The sequence below is a fragment of the Oryctolagus cuniculus genome, chromosome 8 (assembly GCF_051225735.1).
Source record: "Oryctolagus cuniculus isolate XC-2025 breed Fujian yellow rabbit chromosome 8, ASM5122573v1, whole genome shotgun sequence".
NCBI lineage: Eukaryota > Metazoa > Chordata > Mammalia > Lagomorpha > Leporidae > Oryctolagus > Oryctolagus cuniculus.
The window spans coordinates 30,572,423-30,599,733 of record NC_142874.1 but is presented as its reverse complement, the minus strand read 5'-3'; the positions used below and the strand labels follow the sequence as shown (position 1 = coordinate 30,599,733).

The 27,311-nt window shown below is 65.1% G+C and overlaps 3 protein-coding genes across 5 annotated transcripts; all 3 read right to left on the bottom strand.

The window, feature by feature from the left end:
* Positions 1-1,227: 1,227 nt before the first annotated feature.
* On the bottom strand, positions 1,228-15,683 carry HR (HR lysine demethylase and nuclear receptor corepressor). 3 transcript variants are annotated; one of them, XM_051836760.3, is made up of 19 exons: positions 15,552-15,683; positions 13,801-14,454; positions 12,443-13,202; positions 11,161-11,311; positions 10,890-11,077; positions 9,408-9,575; positions 8,582-8,671; positions 8,355-8,470; positions 7,021-7,102; positions 6,525-6,688; positions 6,161-6,397; positions 5,826-5,991; positions 5,623-5,692; positions 5,336-5,466; positions 5,077-5,196; positions 4,863-4,978; positions 3,081-3,245; positions 2,555-2,683; positions 1,228-2,399 (listed from the first exon to the last, which is right to left on the bottom strand). In XM_051836760.3, exons 2-19 carry the CDS (start codon positions 14,413-14,415, stop codon positions 2,334-2,336), a joined length of 3,534 nt encoding a protein of 1,177 aa, XP_051692720.3. In that variant the 5' UTR covers positions 14,416-14,454; positions 15,552-15,683; the 3' UTR covers positions 1,228-2,333. The 3 variants fall into 3 exon arrangements, with proteins under 3 accessions (XP_051692720.3, XP_051692721.3, XP_089158383.1); XM_051836761.3 differs by having other exon boundaries at positions 9,408-9,572; XM_089302257.1 differs by lacking the exons at positions 1,228-2,399; positions 2,555-2,683; positions 3,081-3,245; ... (8 more) ...; positions 8,355-8,470; positions 8,582-8,671 and adding an exon at positions 8,678-8,949.
* HRURF (HR upstream open reading frame) lies at positions 15,604-18,510 on the bottom strand. The gene is made up of 2 exons (XM_051836763.3): positions 18,372-18,510; positions 15,604-16,195 (listed from the first exon to the last, which is right to left on the bottom strand). The coding sequence occupies exon 2, from the start codon at positions 15,841-15,843 to the stop codon at positions 15,739-15,741; it is 105 nt and encodes a 34-aa protein (XP_051692723.1). The 5' UTR covers positions 15,844-16,195; positions 18,372-18,510; the 3' UTR covers positions 15,604-15,738.
* A 2,996-nt stretch (positions 18,511-21,506) lies between these two features.
* On the bottom strand, positions 21,507-24,619 carry REEP4 (receptor accessory protein 4). The gene is made up of 8 exons (XM_051836762.3): positions 24,393-24,619; positions 23,592-23,664; positions 23,089-23,165; positions 22,883-23,003; positions 22,683-22,796; positions 22,272-22,413; positions 22,008-22,162; positions 21,507-21,914 (listed from the first exon to the last, which is right to left on the bottom strand). Exons 1-8 carry the CDS (start codon positions 24,422-24,424, stop codon positions 21,849-21,851), a joined length of 780 nt encoding a protein of 259 aa, XP_051692722.3. The 5' UTR covers positions 24,425-24,619; the 3' UTR covers positions 21,507-21,848.
* Between the last annotated feature and the right edge of the window lie 2,692 nt (positions 24,620-27,311).

The window sequence follows — 27,311 nt, the reverse complement described above, 5'->3', positions numbered from 1 at the left end:
GCCCCCACCGGGACTGGCTCTGTTCCCAGGCCCAGCCCTGGAGCAAATGGGCATTGACCCACCTGCTGTTTACAGAGACCAGATGTGAGGGTACTTCAAGAAGTTCATGGAGAACAGAATGAAAAAGAATTTTTTTAAATCCATGCATAGTATTTTTCATAACACATATTTTCCACGAACTTTTAAAAAATACTTATTTATTTGAAAGAGAAGACTGTCACCCACTGGTTCACTCCCCCAAGTGCCCACACAGCTAGTGCCTGGGCCAGGCCAAAGCCAGGAGCCCAGAACTCAACCTGGGTCTCCCACATGGGTAGCAGGGACCCATGTACTTGAACCAGCACCGGCTGCCTCCTCCCAGGGTGCTCATGAACAGGAAGCCGGGACCTGGAGCAGAGCCAGGCCTCGGACCCTGACACTCCGGAATGAGAAGCAGGCACTCACACCGTCCTAACCACTGCACTGAAACCCCCATTCCCATTCCCCGTGAAACTCGCAAATCCTGCACCTACCTGGGAGGGGGGGTGGGGGTAGGGGGACAGTGCCTGGGCCGTCGGCACCCCTAATGGACACAGTTCAGAGCCTCACCCTCCCTTGGGAAGGGCCCTGGTCTGGGGTGATGGCGGGATTCGGCTTCGGCAGGTGACATGTCGGGAGGAGCGTGCCATTTGGTGCCTGATCGGCTCTAAAAGTGCACAAGCGGGAGCAGCGTCTCAGCGGCGAGAACTCTCACACGTGCGGAGCCTTGATCAGAAAACCTGGTTCAAATCCCAGATCTGCACTGACCTTGCTGGTGACCCCCACCTGCCGGCTCCCTCTTCTGGCGTGTGAAAGCCGACTGAAAGTGGCCAGTGCAGACAGGCGCATGGTAACATAAAGTTCTCCCAGTTTTTCCCTTCATACCAAGAAAACGTGAGAACCAGCGAGCTCTCTAAACCAGGAAGAAACCTAAAATCTGTTTTCAGACGAGGATGGTTATGTAAATCATGACAAAGCCACTGGATGGACTAGAAGCAGCCGTTTAAAATGAAGGTTAGGGCCATACAGAAAGCGATTACAACAGTGCTGGGAGACACCAAGTACAAAACGTCCTGGATACAACAGATCCTTGCGGAGCATACTAGAAGGAAATTTACCGACACAGTAATAGTGGTTGGGTTGTGGCCAGGGGTGAGTAGCGAGAGCCTTGAAGGTGAGTTTGTTATTTTCTAAAGGTTTTCAAAGCACTTTACACTTATAATAAAAAATTTTTATTTAATAATAAAAAAACACACCATTCCCCAAACCAGAGCAGGAAGAATTAGGTATGACAAGAGCCAGGGTGTTGTCTGGGTCTGAGATACACAGGGAGGGAGTAGAAGGCAGAGCCTGGCCAGAGGGGCCATGGGGAGGAGACGGGAGCTGCCTGAGGTTGTGAATGAAGCTGTCCCAGGCAGCCGGACCTGGAGGTGGCTGTGGCCACAGCGGCAGATGGACTGGACAAGGGTTCCCCTGGGCCCCATGCCTGGGTCTCCGGGTCAGGGTGGGCAGGAGAGAAGGGCAGAAGGGGTGTGCCTTTGGAATCTGCAGCCACTGGGAGGAGAGAGGCCACCTTGCTGTTGGTCCCAGGGCTCTGCCTTCCATGGCCACACGGTCAGGAGCATCTCCATGAAGCGTCCCCCTGGGGGGGGGTCCATCTGCTCCTCCGTGGGAGGGGGCAGGGGCCCGGGCGCCCAGAAGAAGAGCAGGCGGTGCTGTTTGAGGTCCCCATCTCCTCCCATCCCCCAACTCCTGCCCCAGAGCAGACTGCACGCCTCCCCTCCCTGCCCCCACGCTGGGGGCTGCCACCACACGGGCCTCAGTGGACATCAGGAATCAGGGAGAAGGAAGTGAGACAGGGTGACGTGGCCCATGGCACTCCCTCCAGCCTGCCCACCCCATACTTCCCGGCTCTTCTGGCAGACTGGCCTGCAGTACGCAGGGCTGCAGGGGGAGCCCAGGGGGTACCTGGGAGGTAGAAGCGGAGTTCAAGGGCAGACGATGAGGCAACGGAAGTAAGAGTTGCTAAAGCAGAATGATTGTGAGGTCCCCCAAGGGAGGCGGCAGGGGTGGGGTGGAGGGAGTTAGTCACCCCCCGTGTAGGCCTGGTGCCCTGGACGGGGATACGGGGTGGGGCAGGTGCAGCTTTGGTGGCACTCTGGGCAGGGAGCAGGAACCGTGTGCCCTGCCTGTGGTGCTTGTGAGAGTGACTAACAGCCCCCAAGCTCCCCAGCCTCATTCCCTGCTGAAGCATCACCCGGGCTGAGCACCTGGTCTACCTGCTCCTGCCCCGACCTCTGACACCTGGGATCCCCCTATTTGTCAGTCTCCTGTAATGTCCCCACAGCCACCTTCACTGCTTGGAACACCGCCCAGTCCATCTAGAACACAGAGAGAAGACAAAGGGTTTTCTACCATGTTCCTAGTCCCCAACCTCCAGCCCCCTCCACCCCGTTCCCTCCCTGCCTTGGCACAGAGCTGGACCTGCTATGCCCACCGCACCTTGCATTGGCGGCAGGGGGAGGGTCTCACTCACCTGGGCATAAAGCAGGCGGTGGGCAGTGGGCAGGCTGGGTCCCTGGTGGCAGAGCTGAGCAGAGAGGGCACAGGTCTCGGGGGACAGGAAGTGCTGGGTGACACTGACCGTGCTGACCAGGCCCTGCACCTGTGCCAGGAAGAACACGGGCGGGTGGGTCAGCAGAGGCTCATGATCTTGCCCTCTCCCCCGTCCCTGCTTCCTCCTGCTGCCCTCTGCCCAGTCCCCAGGGGGCACAGGGCCTGGGGCCAGCCCCAGATACCCTGATGCCAGAGGGGACAGGGTCCTCCCCATCAGTATACTAGTGCATGGGTGTAGGGGGCGTGGCCAGGACCAGATTCCATCCCCGGGGCCAATACTGGCAGGCTGAACCCCTCAAGGAGACCACTCAGCCCCTCTCCTCCCTGTGCCAGGCGCCACCTCCCATCATGCCTAGCTCTGTGTACTACACCCTAGCGCCCCTGGCAGCCTGACCCCCACCCCTCCTCACACCACCCGCCCCGCACTGCAGCCGCCAGGGAAGCACCTGGTGGGGCGCTCCCGCGGGCACCAGCACAGCCTCTCCAGGGGCCTGCAGCAGGGTCCAGCAGCTCACGCCCCACTCCTCCCGCAGCCGGCGCCGCAGCCCCGTGTCCAGGTAGCAGCTGCCCGGGGCGCCGGGCTCCAGGGTGCCCGCCATGGCGGGGCAGACCTCAAAGAAGAGAAGGGCCGATGAACAGGGAGGCTGGGAGGACGGGGGCGTGGGCTCCCCAGGGGAGGCCTGGGGCACGGGACACAGCCGGAGCCATCCAAAGTCTTGGCGGCTGGGAGCGGCTGGGAGGAAAGGCAGGGCCCCCGTGGTGAGCAGTGGGGCAGTCGGGCTGGCAGAGCAAACTTGTGCCCCCACAGCGCTAAGAGGACCAGGCTCAAGGCACAGGAGCTGTGGGGCCACATCGTTGCTCTCCCTGAGGGTGGATGCCTTCCGGGGGCTCCAGCACCCCACGTTTGGCCCCTCTGAGTCCTCTCAATGGTACCCCTTTCTCGGCCACCCCAGAAGACGCTGCACAGGACCCCAGCTCTCACACACCGTCTATACCAGCGGGTCTTAACCCAGGACCTGAGTTGGCCTGAACTATGGATGAGCAGGTGGCTCAGTCCCTGGGGAGCCAACCCCAAGCTCTCGTCAGCTTCTCCTGAGAGCCCGGATCCAGAAAACACAAGGCCACCCACAAGCTCTGGTTGCCAGTGGCTGGACAGGCTGAGGCCCCTGCAGCAGGTGTGGCCACGGGGGAGCAGGGGCAGGGGGCTTCCCAAGCCCAAAAGAGCAGAGAGCTCCTTGGGCTGGCAGGGCCTCGTGGAGGCTAGGGGTGCCCATGGAGCACCTGCAGAGCTGCATACTACCACTGGCCACCAGCGAAATCCACCCTCCTCAGCCAGCCCCTCTGCCTTTGACCCCATGGCTCACGGGGCATGGGGTCGGGGGCTGCTCAGACCCGAGGGGAGTCACAGCCAGGTGCCAAGATTCAAGTCCATCCTGGGGCAAGCGCAGGGTTTCCCAGGCCAGCCAGTGAGCATGCGTCTCAGACCTTCCTCCCTGAGTCATCGGGTTGGGCCACACGGGACAGCCCACTGTCAGCCACACCCAGCCCGGCCCAGGGGAAGCCATTGGTTTATAAAGGTGTGCTGTCTCCCCTCTGTGTATGTGCACATCTTTGGGAGTTGTTTTAGTTTTCCCCAGCACAATCAGGGCTCAGCTGGATTATGGAACCTGGGGCCTGCCCTGGCCTTAACTCTGACCTCTTGCCCCTCCTGGAGCCTGTGCCTCCCGTCCACTCCCATGACCCCTTTCTCCTGCCCTATCCTATCCTGGTCCAGTGGCTCCCTCTCCTGCCACGCTGCCTCCTCAGCCCCCCGCAGGCTGGCACCTCCACCAGGAAGTCCCTTCTGATATGGTGGAGATGAGAGAGGAGCTCCCCTTGGTCCTCCTGCCAGCCCTTGGCCAGAGCCCCAGGAAGAGCACAGCACAGTGACCGGGGGTTGGGGCCGCCATGGCTCGGATCCCAGCTCTCCCACCGGGCTGCGGTTTTCTCCTAGCAAAATGGGCAGGCAGCGGCCCAGTGTGACAGTGGTCACGGCTGTTCACTGCGACCCGAGCCCCGCGCCCCGCCTCCGCCGCCGCTGCCTCCTACTCCTTCTCTGAGCCCAGTCTGCCTGCTCCTCGCCTGTCCGCCTGTTCGTACGGAGGGGCGGGGCCGGGAGCTTGCTCCTGGGGCGGAGCTTCTGGGGCCGGGGGCGAGGGCAGGGGGCGGGCTCCGGGCTGCCTCCTCACCATCTGCAGGAAACGGCGGATGCGCTGAGCGTCCTGTGCCCGGAACACGTGCCACACAGTGCTGACCTGGCTGCCCGGAGACCACAGCCCCTCCCCGTCCAGGCCTGCGAGGACATCTGCCGGAGAAAGACCACTCAGGCGGGCCCAGGGGCGGCGGAGATGGGCACCTGCCTCAGTAGCTTGTCCCCGCCCTTGTCTCTGGCCCAGGCCCCACCTTTCTGTGCCCGGTGCCAAGCAGGTAGCGGGCCCTCGGCGTGCGCCAGGATGCTGACCAGGTCGGCCACTTCCACACAAAGGTTTTTGGTCCCCAGGTGTCCACGGTGTGGGCTCACACCTGCACGGGGTGGGGGGAGGAGGGGGCAGCGGAATAAGAGAAGTGCCTCAGGCCTCAGGACCTTGGCACCGACAAACGAGTGCCCAAAGCTGGAGGGGTCAGGGGTCGGGGAGTGGGCGGGGGTGCAGGGGGCACTCACCATAGGCTGCCCAGAGCTTGGGTTCCAGTGGCTGCAGGGACGGGCCTGGCGGGAGGTAGGAGGCCAGGTTGAGTTTCCCGTGGTGGGCACAGTACTCTCGGAGTGGCAGGCTGGCATCCAGGTTCTCCACCCTGTGGGGAGGGGAGGGAGTCATGCCCAGCAGGCCCAGCCAGGCACAGGGATCCGCTGAGACGCCCGGGGTGGGGGGGACCGACGGAGCAAGCGGCATGGGGTGGGGGTGGGGGTGGGGGCGAGGGAGCCAGGGCTGGGCCCCCTACGGCGCACACCTGCTGCTGTCTTCCTCCCCTAGAGTGCGATGCAGCAGGAGGATGGAGCCCTCGTCCGACCTGGGGCGAACTGAGGAGAGAGACAGAAAGGGCCCCGGCCCGTTGATAGCAGCACATGCCACCTGGGGCCGCCCTCACTCCCGGTACCCGTGGCTCAGGCCCCGCCCACTCCCTCCTCCGCCCGTGGTTGGGGGGGTGCTTACTCTCAGGACGCGAGAAGCCATCCCAGAAGGCTGTGCTGCTCACACTCGTGGGCTGGGGAGGGCCCAGGGGGCTTAGCACCTGCACCTGGCCTCCTAGCGCTCCGAGGGCCTCCTTGGTCCACAGGCTGTCTCGAAGCGTTCTCTTAATCCCTGACACCAACACGGGCTGAGGTGGGAGGAAGGAGGCCCCGGGGGGCGGGGCGTGAGTGCGGGGTGTGCCCGCAGCGCGGCCGGAGACACCGGAATAGCGCTGGGACTCAACCCTACTGCCCGCCTGGATGCCCGGGGCCCAAGGGGCAGGAGGGCTGAGAGAGAGGAGAGCGTGGGAGCCCCACCTGGCCCTGTCGCCAGTGCTCCTGGAACAGATGGAGGCTGCGCCCGGGCCTGGGCTCCTGCAGCCACAGCAGAGCCCCGGCGTGAGGCAGCCTGGGCTGCACTGGAGACAGGGGCAGGCTCAGGCCCTTGCGCAGGCCCGGCCCGGCCCGAAGCCCGGGGCCCAGGGCTTTCTCCTGGATCTTGCGCTCTACCACCTGTGCGATGATGCTGTCCAGGATGTTGGTGATGCGATCGTCCTGCGGGGAGGAGGGGATGTGGGGCGGCGCAGGCTCAGAAGCCATGGGCCTGGCGGGGGTGGGGGGGTGGGGGAGGTCCCCGCCCCCAGGGGGGAGTCCCCCAGCCATTCCTCGCGGCCTTGCTTACGCTGGGCAGGGCCGGCGTGACGGGCGCGAAGGCCATGTGGATACGCTCGTGCCCCAGGCAGAGTTTGACGGCGGTGGAAGCCAGCAGTTCGCAGAGAGATGGACAAGGCAGGGGCCCCCGGCCCGCACGCTCCTCTGCTGAGTTCTCGCCGCAGTCTGGGGTTTCTGTTGGGGGGTGGGAGGGAGGGGACTGGTGAGGGGCTTCATGTGTTGCCCCTTGTCTTTTTCTGCCTATGGTGCTCTGCCCTCACCCCCTGGCTGAGCCTGCTGTCCCCTCCCCGCTACTCCTCACCCCAAATCTGCCCCAGGATCTCTTAACCCCCCCCCCAAATCTCTTGAACATGAAGAAGGCGGGGCCCAGAGCAGGGGTCTGGGCCTGGGGGTCTCTTGGCAGCTCCAGATCTCTCCTGGAGACGTCTACTGCTTGCTCCCCTCCTGCTTCTGCGTCTGGCCCAGCCTCCCCCTGCATGGTCCGAGGGACCAGGGGGGCCGCTCACCCTCTTTGATGTCCTTGGTCCTGGTGATGTCCCCATTACAGGAAGGCTGAGCAGTTGGGGCAGTTTTCTCTGACGGCTCCTTCTGTTAAACCCATCCGCCACCCCCCATCCAACCAGAGATTTAAAACACGGCAGACACAACTCAACCTACAAGAAGGAGTCATGGGCTCTCGCAAGTCCTAATGTTGCGTTTTTAGGAGCAAGAAGGGCTGCGAGGCAGGACGGAGCTGCTCGTGGACTTCTACACAGGGGTCCTCCGAAAGCGCACGCAAAATGCTGCCTGCGACGCCGGCATTCCACATGGACACCGGTTCAAGTCCCGGCTGCTCCTCTTCCTATCCAGCTCCCTGCTAATGTGCCTGAGAAAGCAGTGGAAGATGGCCCAAGGCCTTGGGCCCCTGCACCCACATGGGAGACCCAGATGAAGCTCCTGGCTCCTGGCTTTGGCCTGACCCAGCCCTGGTCATTGCGGCCCTTTGGGGAGTGAACAAGCATCTCTCCCTCTCTCTCTGACTTTCAAATAAATAAATACATACATATTTAAAATAAAAAACAACTATGCATCAGAGGCGGCCCTGTGGTGTAGCAGGGTAAAGCTCCCGCCTTCAATCACAGGATCTCTCTCTCTCTCTCTCTCTCTCTCTCTGTTCTCTTCCTCTCTCTATAGCTCTGACTTTCAAATAAATAAATAAATCATTTCATTAGGAAAGGAACTATGCGTAGATTTCAATATATTTTTTTTGCAGCAAAAGAACCTTCTATTTTCATTCCATTTTCCATGAACTTTTGGAAGTCCCCTCATGTAGCAAAACAGACGAATAAATAGGTAGACAAATGACTGGGAGGGAACAGACCAGAGCAGCTCTGGGAAGTGTCCAAGGCCACAGCATTGTGTTCCTTACACTTGTCCATATTTGCCCAACGTTCCACGATGGCTATGTGACACGCACGCGGTGCATCCATCGTTGCGTGGACAAGTTTTATAGTCAAATCATGAACTTCACGCAAACTTTGCTAAGATGCTGCAGGAATGCCTGCTATGTATATGTATCCTGAAGGAGCCCGGGGACCCTCCAAAAGGGCACCCAGCGTCCAGTGGCAGGTGCTGTGCTAGGATTTGCAGGTCGTGGGGGAGGACTCTCGGCAGGCAGGGAGCGAGGACTTCCCGTGGGGAGGAGGTGGGCCAGGTGCCAGAGCTGGCTGCCTGGGTCCTAATCCCAGGGAAGGCAGGAAGCCGTCTGAGGTCACTGGCTCCCTTGTCCCTCTTCATCCCCCCCTAAGGGGTCACAGTCCCACCAGCATCCCCTGCCACCTTGCCAGGCCCTGGTTCTTACCTGCTGGCCTCCATTCCCGGGAGCCCACACCCGGGCATCAGCTTGGCAGAGGCAAGGTCCCCGGATGTCAAACTTGACCCAGACCTGGTGCATTGCAGCGCTCAGCTCTGCCAAGGCTGGGCGTGGAGGCGGGGTGGGAGGGAGAAAGGGAGTTTGGTGGTGACAAGGGCATGGACAACCAGACAGGACACACCCTCTGCACGCCCCACCCCTCCACGGTGGCTCACCCTGGCTGGAGACAAACTGGGTTAACACTAGGGAGCAGGCGGAGTGCCCGGCCTCCTGGGCACAGTGCTGTGTGGCCTGCTCCTGAGCGCCTGTGGGGTAGGAAGGGAGAGGCTGCAGGTCCAGAATGCAAGGCGACCACAGGCCGAGGTCAGGGAAGACGGCCAAGGATGCGACATCTAAATCAAGGCTCCAGAATTCACCAAGCGGTGCTTTCTGGGAAGCCCGGCTCACACCGTAACACAGGAGTCTCTGCTTACAAAACACGGAGACCTTAAATACGCGGAGACGCTTTGCAAGATCCCAGGGCGGTCATACGGAAGAGAATGTTCCAGAACACAGCGCATCCTGGAACGCCGTTTGGCCACATCTATGGGAACACGGGGAAACTTGGGAGTCCTCAGGTGGCCAAGGAAGAGAAAGCTGAGAGACCCGTGGAGGGAACAGGGCAGACTCGGCGCCCCATCCCGGCGCCGACGCCACTCTGCATTTCACTTGTTTGAAGATCGGAGGCCACAATACCCATGTCACAGAGTGAGCCCAGGCGCTAGCTGAGCACAGTGGGAGGCACAGAGGAGGCACCGGGCTTCTCTAAGGGCCGGCAAGGACATGAGCGTGGCACTCTGGTCTAGGCGGAGGGAGAGAGCCACTCTAAGGGGCAGTGAGCAGCGCTGGCCATGGGCAGGCAGGCAGGTTGGGCACCGGGTGGGGACGCTCTCCGTGCTGTGGACCAGCCTTGCTGTGGCCTCCGCCACCCCTCCCCCCTACAAATGGCCCGGCTCTCTGTCTCACCCCTCAGCCCCAGGGAGCCCCTCCCTCCCGTCTCACCTGCCTTCTCCCTGGCCCTCCCGGCGGCTGCCACGCGGCCACAGGCCACACACAGCCGGCGGCTGCAGCGGGGGCATCTCCAGTGGGTGTTGAAGAGCCCGTGGTGGCAACGGCTACAGCAGCGTGGACTGCCTGGCTTGTCCTCGCTCACGGTTGGCCCCTGACCTGCTGACCACAGAGAGAGAACGGGGTCAGAGGGCTGAAGACAACACTGGCCCCTAGCGGGAAGCCTGCAGACAGCTAGAGCAAGAGACGCAGAGAGCAGTACCCCTGGAAGGTGTCCCATGGTGCCCCGCTCCCCAAAGGCCCTTTAAAGGTGGCCCCTACCTCCTCAACAGCCCAGACAAGGGCCTCCTGGCAAGAAACCACTCTGTCCAGCAAACCCCTCCCTGGGACAGCCTCAGCTGCCCCCTTCCTGCCCCGCCCTCGGTGCTGTCCCAGGCTCTCCCTGCTGGCGTGGGTTACTAAACCACACCGCCTCCAACATGCCACCTGCCTTTCGTCCAGGGGGCCTCAAGTCTCTGGGAGGCCCTTCTACAAGTCCACGGAAAAACAGACCAAAAACGTAAGCCAACGTTTGGCTGCAGAATTCTTTTTGCCATCCATCCGTGCATAGGTTTCAAATGAACTTGCAGTTCCCGTAAGCATTTTTAAAAGGCCTCATATTAGCAGGGCAAACCCTCAGAGGCGCCTCCTGCTCTCACCCAAGGCAGATTTTTTTTTCTTTAGGGAAGACGATTTAAGGAGCGTGAACCCCTGGTCACTCACTGCCTGGTAGGCAGGCAGACTCAGAGCTGGTGGGCTTCAGCCCCGCCTCCTGGTGCTCACATTCCAATCCAGGTAGGGAGATGGGCTCAGACACTGCACCATGAGGGCCAAGGGGGGTTCACCGGAAACAGGAGGGAGGCAGCGGTGGGGAGCACGCAGGCGGCCCCCATAGGGTGGGGCCAGGGAGGAAGGGAGGGGCGGGGCATCCCAGAGCAAGGGAACAGCCAGGGCCAGGAAGGATGAGCTGTGAGACTCCGGAGTGGGGGCACATGCCGGAGTCCAGGCTGGAGCGGCTGCAGAAGGGCAGGGGCCCAGTCTCTCCCTGCCCCGCCTCTCCGGGGCGGGAGGACGCCGCCAAGGGCCTCTCAGGGCTGGGAAAGGGCTGCGGGGGAAGAGCCCGGAGCCCCAGGAGCGGAGCGAAGGCCCTGCCTGCACCTGCCGAACGCCCGCCCGTCCTACCAGAAGCCCTCCTGAGCTCCCCAGCTCGCAGGGCTCCGGCACACTCAGTCTGGTTTTCCCACCAAGTCCTCCAGCTCACAGAGGATTGGGCTAGACCAGCCTTTATTTCCCAGGTCCCCCCCTCCCCGCCGCTGCCACCACCACCCCGCAGCCAGAAACTTCAGCGCTGACAGCCATGGGTCCTGGCAGGCCTGGCGACAGGCAGGGCAGGTGGGAGGGGGCCCCCTCCCCCACAAGCCCCTGAGCTTCGCTCACCTTCACGCTGTGCCCAGGCCAAGATCTCCCGCTCCCTCCGCAGCAGGCGGCACAGCCGGTCCCCCAGACCACTCAGCAGGTGCTTGGCAAGGCTCAGGTGGAGCTGCGCCTCCGGGTCAGCCGCTCCTCCCTCCTCCGAGCTGGGGGCCGAAGCTTCCTCCTGCCACGCCTCCCCTGCCAGAGGCCCTCTGGAGAAAGAGCGAAGGAAGGTGAGGGAGGGGGTGCAGGGCCGGGGGCGGGGCGGGGCGGCGTCCAGGGGCAGTGGGCTCACCTCTGCACCAGCTGGGAGGGGTGGCTCAGCCCTCCGGCCTCTCCAGCTGCCTGGACACAGCTTTGGCATGGAGTAGTGCCTGCCGAGAGGGCTGGACAGGGTACATCCCGAAGCCCTGGACCCTGGAGGCCAGCCCTGCCATCCCGGAGTCCTGAGGATAAAGTAGCCAGTCAGAAGGCTAGGGTCCCTGGGTTCATGTAAACCCCAGCCTCTGCCTTAGCTCTCTCCCCATGAGGCCTGAGTCAGAGTGGCCCTGGCAGCCATACAGCAGGCACAGAGGCTGGGCAGGGAGACAGGTAGTGCCCTGACACGATCAGACAGGTGAGGGAAGGGCCGTCTGCTGCGTCAGGCCCACCAAAACTGTGGGCACACAGATGCAGGGTTCAGCCAGTGTAGACATGGGACAACTCCCCCGAGGGCTCCGTGACACAGCCAGCTGCGTGATGACATAAGGGGACAACCCCAACACGATAGAGGACGTTGGAAAATGAGAAGGCCAGACGATGCCCATGCAGGCCACAGGGGCAGCCACCCAAGACGTGAAGGGGCCAGAAACTGCTCAGGCCACGCCTCTGGCAGGTGTGGCCAGACCCACAGCAGGTGTGGGAGTCTGGTGCCAGAGAACGGAGGTTGGCACCGTACAGCCAGGCCCCTCTGTGAGGGACACGGTGTGACAGAGGGGTCCACGACGAAGCCAAGACTGTCACTCAGGCTGAGTTCAGTATCAGTGTTCATGATCCAGCTGGTGGAATGAGGCAGAACACAGGGTGCCTGGGGCAGCGTGGGGGTCCTTCGGAGAGATGATCCCCGAAGGGACTGGCAACGGCGCAAGGGATGCGGGCAGTGGACGTACGCCTAGTGCCCAGCAGGTGCCAGGGACTTCTTCCAGAGCCCTTAACATGAGTTATTACGGCGTGGCACCTCTGCCGCCTTCTTCATCTATCCCTGTTTTACAGACCCAAAAACTGAGGCCAGCCAGGTGCAGTAACCGGCCCAAAGGTCATGCATCTGTCAATCAGCGAAGTCAGGAGGCGGGCACTCTGGCTGCGTCAGGGCTGGGGAGGGGGAAGTGGATGGAGACAGAGGGACAGGAGCCCCCCCCCCCCCCCCCCCGCCGCCAGCAGGCTCTGGTCTGAGGAAGCTGAGCAGCTCCCAGACAGCCATGGGGGTGCAGGCCCAGAACCTGGCCACCAGGGTGGGATCCCCAGGCCCTGCCCTGCAAAGCCCAGCCTCGCGGCCCCCTCCCGAACAAAGGCCCCTGCAGCGCCCCCTGCTGGATCACCTCTCTGGTCCTCACGCCGTGCGGCCTCTGCTTTGCTCCCCACCGATGCGTCCAGCAGCTCCTGGCCTGCGTCGCCTGGGACAGGGCCAGGTGGGCGCTTGGGGGCCGGGCTCCCCGCGGCTCCGTGCACCTCAGGGCTGCCTGCCCTCTTCCGCAGCTGAGCGGCCGGGCTCTCCTGGTTGCCAGGGCAGCCGCCTGGACACCCGAATTGCTCAGAATGTCGCGTGAGCCACGTCTTCTTCAGCTTGGTGTGGTGGCTGGGGGGGCAGGCCCTGGGGCTGGCGGCTTTGCTCACTTCCTCGCCGGAGTCACCGGGAGCCCCCTCCAGGCCCTCCTGGCACTTTCCACACGGGCTGAGGCTCTCTTCTCCATCGGGCGGGTGGGAGGAGAAACAGCCGCCGCCCTGGGCGTTAGGAGGTCCTGGAGAGGGGCACCTCGGTGTGGCTGGGGGCCCCAGTGGGTACCCAAGGCTCCCACCACCTGGTACGGGCCAGACGTTGCCAAGGGTATGGACCAGGCCTGGGGGACACGGGGGCCAGGGGCTCCGGGGCACAGTGTCTGCGTGCCCCAGGAAGAGCGGGCAAAGATTCTGCTGCCTGCCAGCTCCTGCCTCCCCATTCCGCGGCGGGAGCTCGGGGCGCTCCACCTCCCCGGTTCGCTGGAGCTGCCCACCGGGGCCCAAGCCCCGCAGCCCGGGCTCTGCAGCTGCCAAGGGCTCTTTGGCCAGCCCCAGTGTGCTCGGATCCTTGTGGTAAAAGCCCTGAAGAGAGGCAAAGGGGTCCACGCTGAAGCTGCCTTTGCCTCTCATGGGCAGAGCTAGAACCCCGCAGGGAAAGGACAGGTTCTGGCGGCCCCACCAAGGGCCTCCCCTACCGCCCTGGGGCCCTCCCCACCCAGGCCCTGCCCTGGATGCCCCATATGCAACTAAACAGTCAAGGCCCGCCACGGCCAGAGGACACACAGGTGCTCTCTGGCCTGCTGCGTGCCCTGAGCCACTCTGGTTTTTTTCAATCTTTTCCAATGTCGGTTTGGGTGTGGGGAGCTGCCCCAGACGAGGCCGTGAGGTTGCCTGCGTCTCCCTCTGACAGTTGAGGGGGTCTTGCCTCCCACCGCCCACGCCCTGCCCGAGCTTGCTCAGGACAAAGCCGCCCATTCCCGAGGCAGGGTGTTCAGGGCCTTGACCTTGGGTGGAAAATGGGTGAGTCAACGGCTGCCGTGGCTTAAGGGCACCGGGAGGCCCAGGGGAAAGCTCAGGGCAGGGGTTGCATGGGCTTCACTCCGGGGCTCGCCCCCTGCACTGGATGCTGCCTCCTCTTTCACCACGCCCACCCAGGGACCCTCTCCACTCCAGCGCTCACCTTGCTGCCCAAGCTGAAGGCAGCAGCGGGCACTTTGGGCTGGGCCCCTGCGTACAGCCAGGGGTGCGGGGCCAGGGGCCAGTCACATGGACGCTCCGGGGGCAGGCTGGACACCAGGTAGGGTGGCAAGCAGGTGGGCACCCAGAAGGGAGCTCGCTCCAGGATCTTGGTCTCCAGGAGGAATGGGCAGTGCAGGGGCCGGAAGGCCACAGGGTCGTTCTTGAGCTGGTTGCCGCCGTGCTCGGGAATCAGGGGGCCGTAGGGAGGTGGGCACGCTGGCCCGCAGAAGGCCAGCGGCTGCGTGAGCATGGCCTCCTTCCAGTGCAGCCCCTCCTTGGTGCCCAGCCAGCTGGTCTTCCTCTCCCCACCCCGGGTGCCCTCACCCTCCACCAGTGGGAGCGTGTCCTTGGGGCCCTGGGGGAAGCCGGCGGGAAGCCAGGAGTCCGGGGTGCTCAGGCCGCCCCTCCAGAAGGGAGCAGGCTGTCCCAGGCACAGCGCCCCATGGTGCAGGCCATCCCGCAGCGGGGGCCCTGGCTCTTGTCCCGCGAGGCCGTTCTCAGGGGCCGTCTTCTCCCAGACCGGGGTGTCCTTCAGGAAGCTGGGCATACTCTCCATCACTCTCCTGCCCTCATGGGGCTCTCCCAGAGGGGCTCCCTGCAGCATAACCAGCAAAGCACCTCACCACCTGGCAGAGTGGGCAGCGCCCCGGACCACCGAGGCAGCTCAAACCTGTAAAGCCAGTGCCCACCTGGCTGCTGGGCACCGTGCACGCTGCCCGCACACCACCAAGGGTCCTGTCTGGCCGGGATGTGCCCCTTCCTCCCAAATCCTTGGAACTTGGCAGCCTCTCGCCCCCGAGGGCCAAAGCCCTGGCCAGAGGCTGAGTTTCTGGGGTAACCCGTTCTGGCCCCATGAAGCCAGGAACCTGGTCTCATGCCACAGCGAAGGGAGAGGAGCAAGAAGCCGAGAGCTCAGCTCAGTGCACTGCACTGACTTGGGGAGATGCAAAGGCTGGGTCCTGGCCCTGACAGTGTGTGACCTGGTGTCCACAGGGCTTGGGGCTCAAGGACCTTCCCCTGGCTGCAGCCCCTGGTTCTGAGGGTGCTGCTTGCCTGCTCCCAGCCCCCAGGCGGGCTAGCAGGATTGAGAAGCGCAGGCCTGGCTGGCTGGCTGGCTGGCTGGAGTTACGGGGGCGGGCTTTGAGCCAGGGCTGCTGGCTGCTCTCTTCCCCCTACACCTGGGCAGCCCAGAGCCGTCTCTTCCCAAGGTTTCTCCAGCTGAGTCCCAGAACACGTGCGGGGGCTGGGATCTCTGGCCCCGGCCCCGCAGGGAGAGGAGATGGGGTGAATCAGCATGGGCGAGGGGCATTAGGCAGCCTGGGCAGGGCTGGGGCAAGCGGCCCCAGCCCCAGCGGCAGTGCCAGGGCGCCGCTGGGAACTGAAGCCTTGGCCCGGTGGTGGCGGTGGGGAGGGCAGGAGGCGGGGAAAGCGGGCTGAGCCCCAGAGAGAGGCAAGGGAGGGAAAATTGAACGTGCGTGCAAGGGACCAGGATGACAGGTGGCACCCGCGCAGCGGCACGCGCGGGTCGGCCCGAAGACGCCCGGGAGGGGGTGCCGGAGCCTCAGCGCTGAGCGCGCCGGGCACCCCGGCTTTCAGAGTTGGGATGCCAAGTTCAGCCCAGAGAGTGCCCGGGAAACTCGCACCTCGCGAGCGTCCAGGAGGCGCGCCCCTGGCGCACCGACGCGCGCTTACCTGGGCTTCACGGGCCGGGCGCGGCGCGGGCGGCGGCGGCGGCGGCGGTCGTCGTGGCCGGCGCCGGGCGCACGCTCCCCATGGGCCGGCTCCGGGGCCTCCCGGCCGGCGGGCGAAGACGCAGGTCTCCCGCTCGCTCTACTCAGCGCGCTCCGCGCTCTCCTTCCCCCGGGGCGGCGGGGGCGCTCTAGGGCCGCAGGTTGGAGGGGTCGGACTCCGGGATCTGCAGGATGCGGCACACGGCGCGGATCGGCCGCACCAGCTTCTGGGCCGAGGCCGTGGGCTGCGCCATGGGACGCCGAGACTCCGTGCTGCTGCGCCGCGGGAGGACCGGACCGGGGCTAGGGAGCGGGAGGCCCCCGGAGGCAGAGAGCGAGCCGGGCCGGGGGGAACGCGCGCCCCGGGTCGGAGGTGTCCGAGTTGGGGGGGGGGAGGCCGAGGGGTCGGGGGAGGGGGTCGTGCCTGGAGCGGCGGGAGGGCCGATCCCGTGACCCGGAGAGAGGCACCAGCGAGGGCGCAGCACCGCGCGGAGCGGCTAATGGAGGGACAGCGCGGCGGAGAGCGCCTCAGGACCTCCGATCGCCATCGCCAGACGCGCAACTGAGAGTGGGGAAGCTGCCCCGCCGGTTTCCTCCTCCAGCACCCTGCGGGAAACAGGAGCCCGTGATTCGGCGGCCCCGCCTGGGCCTGCCCCCTCCTGAGCCCCGGGGGCTTCCGCCAACGCCCCGGCGATGCCACCGGCTGCGCACGGGGAGAATGAGCCCTTTGTTCCCCCCTCCCCCCCGCGGCACCCGGGCGCCTGCCGAGAGAGGCTCCCCCGGGGCAGCGTGCCAGCTTCCCAGCCGCCCCACCCTCCCGTGGGCCCGGCCCCGGAGCCTGGCAGGCGGGCAGCACCCCCACTATAGGTGCCAAGCCCGGGAACTGGAGCAAAGGGTGGGAGGGGCCGGACCAGGCCACGGAGGGGCGGGGTGCCCCCCGGGGTGCTCGGGCGGGGTTGGCTGGGAGGGGGCCGTGCCAGAGCTGGCAGGGGCAGTCGGGTTCTCACGGGTCAGTGATGGGCACTTTGACCCACGCCAGCTGGCCTGTGGCTGCTGGGCCGCGGCCGGCGGGTCCTCTCCGCCTCTGGCACCTGGGCACATCAGCCAGCAGTGTCTGCTGCGCCTCGTCCCCACCTGGCCAAGCACCCTCTCTGCAGCTCCCCACCCAGACCCCCTCCTGATCCCCTTCCCAGGGCCCAGCAGCCCAAAGCGCCGGGCCTAGGAGGTGCGGGAGGGTCTGGGCTCTTTCTGGCTGGTGCCTGGTCTAAGTGCCCCGGCTTGGCCCGGTGTCCAGAGTAGAGATGCGACCAGAGGAGTGCCCCCTCTGTGCCCCAGCCCCGGGTCTTGGGGCTCTGCCCCGTCCCCAGCGTTCCTAGGGCTCCCAGGCCGGGCTGGACAGGAGCCCATGGGAGTGGCTCCTGGGAGGGAGCAGCGAGTAGGGAGGAAATGGGCAAGCCAGGCACCCTCCACCCGAGGAAGCATCCCGGCTGCTCTGCGGGGGTGGTTCCAGGGCAGACACAAACAGACAGATTCAGACGCACACAGAAACCCACACGCCCAGTGGGCGCTTCCCTTCCCTGCAGGTACCCCCGCCCCACCCCCGGCCCTCAGCTCCCCAGTCTCCCCGTGGGAGTCACCCTCCGTGGCCTTCACCCCGCCCCGGGGGGACAGGAGTGTCCCCACTGCCAACCCCCCCCATCTGGACCCCGGGGATGAGCTCTGGGGGCTTCCAGCCTCGTCCCAGGTCCCAGCCCCGTGCCTGGACAGCAGAGCGTTGAAGAGCCCCCAGAGCCTGCTCCCTGGAGGCTGGAGCAGTCAGGGCAGTGCAGGAGGGGTCCCGGGAGGGGGCAGGGTGGTCTGCAGGGGCTGGCCTCCAACGAGGGACGTGGCACGCGTTGGCGTGGAGCCCCCACCCCCACTCTTGGCTACTGTCAGAAGCAGGTTCTGTGCAGGGTTGTTTACTAACACTCCCTTCCTCCCAAGCTCCCCTGGGGTGCCGGGGGCCTAAGAGTGCCCGGGAGGGGGATGACTGATGGACAGATGGTGGCGAGGCTAACGTGAACTGGAAGCCCGAGGCCCCTAGGCCCGGCCTCCCATTCCCAGATGGGCTTCTGGGGTGAGACTGCGGGCAGGGGTGTGCCTGGGGTCCCCCACCCCACCCCGTGTCCTCTGGCCTCCCTCTTCGGGAGCCAGAGCTGTGGGAGAGTCTGGCCGGGTTGAGGGGTGGGCATTCCTGGAGTTTGGAGCCTGGAAGAGGCCAGGATAGGAGAGAGGGCTGTCCAGAGGCCCGAGGGCTGGCTGCCATTATCCTCCAGGGGTTGGGGATTGTCCCAGGGGAACTGGGACAGTACCTCCCCCTCCCCATGTCCCCTGTTGGCTTAAGTCCTTGCACTGGACCTGGGCTCCCAGGACAGGCTCCTGACGGGGCCCGGGCTCGTGGGGCCGGGGGCAGGCCCCCTCCTCCCGCCCCCTCACCGGCTCCCCATCCTGCTGCCCAGCCCAGGCCACGGTCCGGCAGAGTCCCTTGTCAGGGATGTTCCGGGCTCGAGGCTGGAGCTGAGCTGAGACGCACAGAAGAAGACACACGCACAGAGAAGCCACACGGCGCACCCGACACCATGCCAGATGCCTGCACAAAAGCAAGCCAGCTGGCGCCACGGCCCCAGCCCGCACCGACCCCGGCCCCTCACGCGCTGGCACGCGCTCCTGCTGACACGCACTCTGCACGCGCTGACAGGCGCCGCGGCGGCAGGAAGCACTCACCATCCCCAGAGCCCCTTACCTGGGCCAGCCCTGTGCCCCTCGGGCGGGTGAGCAGCCCCCTGCCCGGGGGTGGGCGGCAGGCGGGGCGGGGGACAGGAGCCCCGGAGAGCCAGGCCAAAGCTGCCACTAATCCGTGCGGGGAGGGGGGGCACCCACGTCAGAGCGGGGACTGCCGGGTTGAGGGCATCTGAGGACATTCCCTCCCACACACGCGGCCGTCTGGGCACCTAGCCCTGCTTCCCCAGCCCCTCCATGCTCCAGACAGCTGAGTCTGGCCTCCCCCCACCCTGCCCCCACCCCGGGGGAGGGGGAGTCCCGGGGGGATTCTCCCAGGACCTGGGGGAGGGGCGGGGGGGAAGTGTGGACATGCTCTGGGAGCCAGGAGGAAGCTCTGTGGCCTAGGCCACCCCCCCCACACCCACCTACCCACATCCTTGACCCAATTCCTGTCTGGAGCCCTCCTCTCTCACCCAGGAGAGAAAGCCCTCTCCCTTCTGCCCAAGGCCAGGGACCCTCCCTGGTGTCCCTGGCTCTGGCTGGAGGCAGCCAGCCCTCCTCCCTGCCCCCGGGTGTCGCCCCCTCCCCAACTGTTGGGCACCCCCAGTCCCTGAGGCTGGGTGGGGGGAGGGGGCTCAGAGACCTGAGTGGTCACTTGGCCCCCCTGGAGGTGGGCAGGAGCAGGGCCCAGGCCCAGGCCTGGCCAAGGCTGTGCTGGAACCAGAGGCCTCATCAGGTTGCTGCGAGTGGTGGCTAAAAATACAGCCATGCGGGCCAGTGTGAGCCATGACCCGGAGGCCAGAGGCAGGACCCCAGGAGCCCCAGACCGGGAAGCACAGGGAGGTGGATGAGACACCTGGGAGGGGCTCGAGCCAAGGGCAGGCCAGGTGGGCAGGGGCGGCTGCAGGGGACCTGGTGTGTGGCTCTGCAGGGGCTGGACTCGCTGGCCTCAGCCCCCCACCCAGCCGGAGTACAGGGGCCCCATCGGGACAGCTGGGTAGAAGTTGGGGGCCGGACCGGCTCAGAGGGAAGCCCCGGCACCCCAGCCTCGGGGTCACATGTCCGCTTGGCCAGAAACGCCCCGTGGAGCCCTTGGACTTGTGGTCGCTCCTTCCCCTCTGGCCTCGGATGGCCTGGAACTTGGACAACGCAGTCAGCCATTCACCAAACCCAGGGCATTTTTCAGGCTCTGGCGGGCCACAGAGCGCAAGGCACCCAGCATGGTCGCTCCTACCAGCAAACAACAAGAGGCTGGTCTCGCTGTGGAGTCAGACCCGGTGACCGGCACAGAAATCAGGGGGTGAGCAGAGCTACTCACACGCCATCACCCACCAGTCACCCCTTGGGGAGACTGTGTATTCTAGGCGGGGACAGAACGGCGAGGGAGACCCCTGGGGTGGGGGAGAGAGTCCAAGGCCTGACGCAAAGAGGTCCCTGCCAGACCGGGGGTGGTGTGCCCTCTGGATGCAAGGCCGCAGGGGGACGGCAGAGGGCTCCCCGGGGGGCGCGGGGAGACGGTGTCTGTGTGAGAGCTGGGCGGGGAGGAGGGAGAGCAGGCCCAGCCCCGGAACCCTGAGACCCTGGTGGATAACATGGGGGCACCACCAACCCAGCCAGGAGCCCTCGCTGCCTGCTCTGCACTGCCTTCCTAGCAATGCGGGAGGAGGAAGCCCCCTCCCGCCCCACACCCAGGCCTCACCCCAACTCTCCCTTCTCCTGCATGCGTGCTGCACTTGACCCGGGCAGCACACGCTCTGCCTTTAATTCTGCTGGGCAGACTCCGCCATTCCACCCCCCGGGCTGACTTCCAGCAGGAGGCGGCGTCCCTGGAGCTCGGGGGCCGAGCGACTGGGGACAAGTTCCTGCAGCTCTCTCCGAGCCTCAGTTTTTCATCTGTAAAATGGGTATGGCCTCAACCTGCCTGGCATGTTGGGAGGATTTCACAGATGTACCATACACGTTAGTCTCCTGCTCTTTGCCTCCCAGGCAAGAAACACCTTGTTGTCTTTGGTCCTGCCTGCACAGTGATTAAGTGCAGACTTGAGCCAGACGGCCTGGTTCAAAGCCTCATTCTCTCACTAGCTGTGCCACCTCAGGCAAATCACTAGCGTCCTCTGTGCCCCTTGGCCAGGGCAGGGGCTCGGGGCGGCCATTACTAGTCCCCGCCTCCCTACAGTGTTGACTCGTCCCCGGCCTGGCAGATGCTTGATGATGATCAACATTGTCTGAGAACATGAACGTGACGAGGAGACAGCCCCACAGACCCGAGACACGGCCACGAAGGACGCAGCCGAGCACCAGTGCGCCAGCAGCCCGAGCGCCCGGCAGGTCAGGTGCCACCTCCAAGTAAACCCCGGATAATCCCCACGCCAGGAGTTAATCCGTACTCCCCCGGGCCTCCCCGGGCTGCCACCTTGTCTCCCTTCCTCTCATTCTCCCCCACTTCTTTGCTTAACCCAGAGCAGGAAGGAAGAGCAGTCCCAGGCACGGCGTGCAGCCCAGCGGAGTCCAAGGGTGGCGGGGGCAGAGCCAGCGCTGGCTGACCCCAGAGCTTGCAGGCACGCAGCCAGCCCAGGCAAGCAGCCTGGCTCCCGGGGGGGCAGGGGAGGCTCTGTGGATGGCGCAGGCCGAGGACCAGTGACCACAAACAGCAGGGAGGGCCAATGGAGGCCACGCCGGATTCTGCATGGTTCCTGCAGCCAGCCAGCAGCCAGGCCCGGCAGGGCGGGGCTCTGGCCAGTCTCCCAGCACCGCCCTCCTTGACCTGGGAGCTGAGGGCAGAACAGAGCGAGGCAGCTGCTGCCCTCTTGTGGCCACTCCTCAGAACGCACTGCTGCCCTTCCGGGTAACAGAACCCAGCGTCCCAGGAGGCACCTGCCGGCCTCCCTCCCCACCTCTCCCTGCAGGGCCTACTCCCACACCCCCACAGGTCAGGCCCCGTCCCCATCCCCTCCTAACTGGAGGCTTCTCAGACTGCGACTCCCCTTCAGACAGCCGCCCCAAGTGTCCCTGGTGCTCCCTGGGAGCACACCGCGTGGCCGCTGTCCATGGCTCCGTGTCCCCCGCATTCCAAACCCCAGGCCGTGCCGGGCCAGCCGCAGGCTGCTCAGCTGAGTGTGTGTGATGTGAGGCGTGGGAGACCCATCGGGAGAAAACACAAGGTCTTTCTGTATTTATTTAACAAAACATTCACAAGCCTGACCTCACTCGCTGACACAAACCACACAGCCGGGACTCACCACGCACAGCAGGCCTTGGGACAAAGGCTGTCAAGCACTCGGAAGGAATGAACACAGGCAGCTGGGGGCAGCTTTGGTCAGAGAGGGTCCTGGTCCCACACCCAGGGGGAGGCAATAAATAGGATCGTGGGCCAGCCCGCTTTGGTACAGTGTGGGTGCCCTGATGCAGGGCCCCCGGCACCAGCAGCTCTCAGCCAGCAGGTGGCTGGCACAGGTGCCCTGCAGGGCATAAGGCAAGAGCAGGCCAGCCTCTGCTGACCCTAGCTGTCCATGTCAGAGGGCACCGTCTTTTTCCTTGTCCGAACCTTCAGGGAGCGCGAGGTGGCCTGGGGGTGGGGGAGAGCAGGCACCCAGTGAGAGGGGAGGGCTGGCAGGGCTGGCAGAGCCCCCTCCCCCTCCCCACACCCTCCTCCACCGACCTCCCGCGTGGGCGGCTTCCTCTTCACCACCCGCAGGCTCTGGCTGCGGCTCAGCGGCTTCTCCCTGGGCCGGGCAGGCGGCTTGGAGGCGACCTCCGTGTCCGACCAACATTCCTCATCTGTGTCGCTGTCCTGCAGGCCCCCGGCCCGGTACCCTGTGGGGAGAGCAGGCCCGGGGGAGGCCAGGCCGGGCATTGACGCGGGGTTTCCAGCAGCCAGCCATGGGGGAGGCCACGGCTCTCGGCCGTCCCTCTGCCCACTCACCGATGGGCGGCCTCCTGCAGGGAACCTGGTCCTCCAGGTAGAGGGGGTCCTGGTAGCCGGGGGCGGGGGCGTCGGCGTCCGGGATGCTGCGCAGGTCCTGCATGGAGAAGCTCCGCAGCCGGCCGGCCAGCGCGCCCTGGCTCTGTGCGGGCGGGAGCCAGGGAGGGGACTCAGGGGGCGGAGCCAGCCGGGGCTGACCGTCCACCACCCACTGGTGCATGCGCCTGTGAGCACACCCACATGCGGCAACTTGGCAACCTTAGGTCAAGGTCACTCCTGCTCAGCATGGCGGGGTGGGGGGGGCTGCACATCCTGCTCAGGGCGGGGGTGGGGGGACTGCATGTCCTGCTCGGGATGGGGGGCACAGGGCGGGGTATGCACATCCTGCTGGGGCGGGGCTGCCCAGGGCACCTTGGCAGCGGCCTGCACGGCGGCCGAGGCCGCGATGTTGAGGCCCCGCTTCCCGAAGCTGAGCACCGTCTCGTAGCTGCGCTCCTTGGCCTGCACAATGTACGTGTCGATCTCCTGTGGACCCAGGCGACCAGGGCGGTTCAGGCGCCTGCCCCCGCCTCTGCCAACCCTGAGGGGGTCCCCGGGGCGGGGGCGGGTACCTTCTCGTGGCGGGACAGGGACGGGTGGACAAACTTGCGGTAGAGCAGGCTGGCTCCCCTGGTGTAGGGCGACAGCAGCCACAGCACAAAGGCCATCTTGATCTCGTAGTAGAAGGGGAACCTGGTGGGGGTGGGGGCACAGGTGAGCCGGGAGGCGCGCATGGCTTGTGGGCCACCCCTGCCCCGCAAACACCCCATGCCCGCACCAGGAGATGAAGATGTCGGTGAAGGTCTCGGCTGCCATGAAGATGGCAAAGACGATCCAGTACATCATCCAGCGGACCTGCGGGTGGGCGGGCAGGGGCAGGGATCAGCAGCCAAGCGAGGCCTGGCCCTGTCTGGCCCAGCCCGGATTCCACAGAGCCCGCCCTGCTGCACTGCTGCGTTCCCCGGTGCTGCTCAGCCCTGCACACACCCTGGCCGGCTTCGCCCACAGGAGCCCCGGCGGTGGGCGGCACCCTCTCCCCTGCACCACGGCCACGTGGCCGGGCCTGGTCTCTGCAGGTGCACTTGGGTCATTGTCCCCTGCCCCGGAGGAGGGGCGACCAGCTCAGCCTTCACACACCTCGCCCACGGGAGCCCCGCGGTGGGTGGCACCCTCTCCCCTGCACCACGGCCATGTGGCCGGGCCTGGTCTCTGCAGGTGCACTTGGGTCATTGTCCCCCGCCCCGGAGGAGGGGCAGCCAGCTCAGCCCCTGCCCCACTCACATATTCACGAATATTCTTGGTCTTCACGGCTTTGTAGGACGCATAGGCAGGGTACAGCATCCCAAACACCAGCCTGGAAGAAGAGGCACAGGGTGGGTGAGGGGCCCCACCCTGCCCTGCTCGGAGGGGGTGCCGGGTGCCAGCGCCGGCCCTGTTTTTCCCGCTTGGCTTGCACAACCCGAGGTGCCTGAGTCAGTGTCCTGGAGGCCACCTCCCCACCCCGCTGTTTACAAACAGCCCCGGCCTGCCCGGGCCTGCACCGGTGGCCCATGGGTGCACGACGGAGCCAGGACACAGCCACCCAACAGGCTCCCACGGCCATGTGAGCGGGCCCAGGGCCACCAGCCAGGGATGCACGGGCAGCACAGAGCCAGGAGGCTGAGTCACGTGACTCGCTCACCTGGGAGGCAGGCACCTGGCTTCCCCCGCCCAGCCCACAACGTGCCATATCACCGGGCGTTCGCCAAGGGGCAGTGCCCGCCTGCAGCCCTCGGCCCACACACCTGCCTGCAGGGCTTGGGGGAAGGGGTCACCAGCAGCCCAGGAGAGGGCCCAACGTCCTCGGGCTGCCCGCAGGTCCATTCCCCTCGCGGTGCAGGGGGGAGGCGCGCAGGGCCCCCGGCCCACCACCAGGCCCCCGGCCCACGCACCTGTCTGCAGGGCCGGGGGGAGGGGTCGCCAGCAGCCCAGGAGGGCAGGGGAGGGGGCCGAGCGTGCGCGGGCTGCCCGCAGCTCCGTTCCCCTCGCGGTGCAGGGGGGAGGCGCGCAGGGTGGGGGGTGTCTTCAGGCGGCCGTACTCACACCACCAGGCGGCAGATCATCCAGGACACCATGCTGGAGGGGAGGGCAGCGCCCCGGGAACACGCCCACGTGGGGGCCGCGCCGGTCAGCGCAGGTGCGGGGTCGCCGGCGGCGGGGAGTCCAGCCCGGGGCCGGCACGTCGCAGCCTGCGCGCCTGCGGGTCGCCGCGGTCCCACCGCGCCGGCCACCGGCCACCGGCTCCGGCCTGCGGGGGCGGAGTCTGCGACTCACTTGAAAGTTGCTCGGCGCTGGGCGCTGCCCAACCCCAGCGCGCCGGCGGGCGGCGCAGGCGCAGTGCGGCCTCGAGGGGCGGGGCTTGCTCCGGCGCGAGGCCCGCCCCTTAAAGGGGCCGTGCGCCTCGGGGCGACTCCTGCCTGGGAGGACAGGTGCAGGGGGCGGAAGCCGCCGCGGACGGCAGTCGGGCGGGAAGAAGTGCGGTGGCGGGCCGGCTTCTCTCCGCGTGTTTCCCTCTCGCCTCGTTCCCCTCCCCTGTAAAATAGGACGGAATCGGCGTCTGAGGAGGGCGGGGGACCCTCGGGCACCTGCTGGGAGAAGGCTCCTCTGAGTGTCCATTACCACCCCCAGGGTGCTGGGCTGACCGAGGGGAAGGGGCGAAGCCGAGGGACTCAAGGCGATTTGGGGGTTCCCTCCTGCCACCCTCGGGCTGACTGGTGATTCCAGAGAGTAGCGGTGAGCCCCCAGCTCCCCCACACCTTCTCCCCCAGGCCTGCCCAGTCAGTACCCTGGGAGGTAAGCAGTAGCTGGGAGCGCCAGTTGTGGGGTGCGCCGGCCTGGCATGTGGCGAAGCCGGTTAAGCCACCGATCCCGCCCCGTTTTGAGTCCTGGCTGCTCAATTCAATCCGCTTGGAAGCCGCTTCCAATCCAGCTCCCTGCTAATGCACCAGCGAGAGATGGCCCAAGCGCTTGGGTCCCTGCATCCACGTGGGAGACCTGGAACCTGGCTTCAGCCTGGCCCGAGCTCCCCGTCCCCCACGCTTGGCCATCTGGAGAGTGAGCCAGCAGATGGAAGATTCTCTCCTCTCTCTGTCACTCTGCTTTTCAAATCAATAAAACACATCTTTTTAAAAGAAATCTTTCCATTAGGAGGTGCCCCAGCCAGTGAGCAACAGGGGTTTGTACAAAGTTCACCCTGTGGAGTTCATTGCTGCTGCCAGCCCTGACGGCTCAGCAGTAGGGGCTGAGGGAGCCCCAGAGCTGGGGGACGTGGACCGAAACATTCCCTGGGGGAAGGTGTAGGCATGGTGTTCATAAAGCTCCCGGAAAATACCCAGCGGAGGAGGAGAGCTGCCCTCTGGTGGTTCACTCCTCAAATGCCCACAATGGCCAGGGCTGCACCTGCAACCTGGAAATTCAACCCAGGTCTCCCTGTGGGCCAGGAACCCAATTACTGGAACAGTCACCTGCTGCGTCCAGGAGGCAGAGCTAGCCCAGGTGCTGTGGTGTGGACTGGGATGTCCCAATCAGCATCTTAATAGCCAAGCCAAATGCCCACTGTGTTAGCGTGTGACTCCATTCTCCACGAACTTTTGTATTTTAGTTTTTTTAAAAAATCATTTTCATTGTATTTGAAAGCCAGAGAAATGGAGAGATATCTTCCATCTGCGGATTCACTCCCCGGATGCCTGCTACAGCCGTGGCCAGGTCAGACTGAAACCAGGAGCCAGGAACTCAGTCTGGTCTCCCACGTGGGTGGCAGGGGGGCCAAGTACTTGAGCCACTGTCTGCTCACCTCCCAGAGTGGGCATTAGCAGGGAGCTGGATTGGATGCAGAGGAGCCGGGACTTGAACCCCAGGCCCTCCGGCATGTTACTGCCTCGGTTGCTCCCTCTGAACACTGGGGGAACACTGTCCCTGCTCCCCGTGGTGCGCTGAGGCGAGGGTGGGAGCCAAGCTGCTCTGAGCTGCCTCGGGGCTGTGGGGACTTTTTAGGAGAGCATCCTTGCAGAAGATGGCTTAGTCCTGATGGGAACCCTGCGGAGGAGGCAGGAGGCGTCTTGGGGAGAGATAAACACCCGTGATTACAGGCTCCTACTTATTAGCATCAATTTTATGGTGGTGCTGGGTGTGAGAGCCAGCAGTGAAACCGGCCCCCGGCCCGGGACCCCCGCCCCCGCCCTGGAGGGACAAGAAAGGTGGGGGCGGCGGATCCCCTGGGGAAGGTGCCAGCCTCATGCATCTCCGGGTGTCCTGGGGGGTGGGGAGGGAGGCTGTGTCGCTGGCCAAGGGCACCAGCTCCGGGACCTGGGGGTGGCTGTGCACAGGAGCCTTGAGCCTTCTCCCGCATGGCTGCCTTCTGGAACCTGCCCTTGACCTCAGCATCACAGGCCTGTCCTGACCCCCTCTGCTGAAGGCAGCTCACCTGTGTCCACCCGGAGCCCTCCCGGCTGCGACGGTGCCTCATACGAAGGCCCCCCGCTCTCCCTGCTGGTGCCCGCGGAAGTCAAAGGGGCTCAGCACGGAACAGCGTGAGGCTGGCTGCAGGGGACTGGGGACCGTCACCTCCTCCTGGGCAGTGGTGTGGCCTTTGCCCTTGAGCTGTTGACACAGTGGCTTGGTTCCACAGGGTTGCTAAGCAGCTCTCTGGACACAGGGATGAGCTCCAGGGCAGGTGACCAAGGCAGCCAGGCCCAAGCTGGGCATGCAGAGGTCAAGGGAGAGACGGAGCCTCCCAGCCACTGGAGGAGCTCCCGGTTTTCTCTCTCCCTGGGACAGCACATGCCGCCATGTCTGGGACACTCAGCCCACTGTCCCTGGCAACCTTTCTTGCACACAGGCCGGGAGCCTGTTAACCCTGCTTTTTTAAGATTTTATTTTTTATTCATTTTATTTGAGAGGTAGGGCTACAGATAGAGGGAGAGACAGAGAGAGAAGTCTTCCATCAGCCAGTTCACTCTCCAG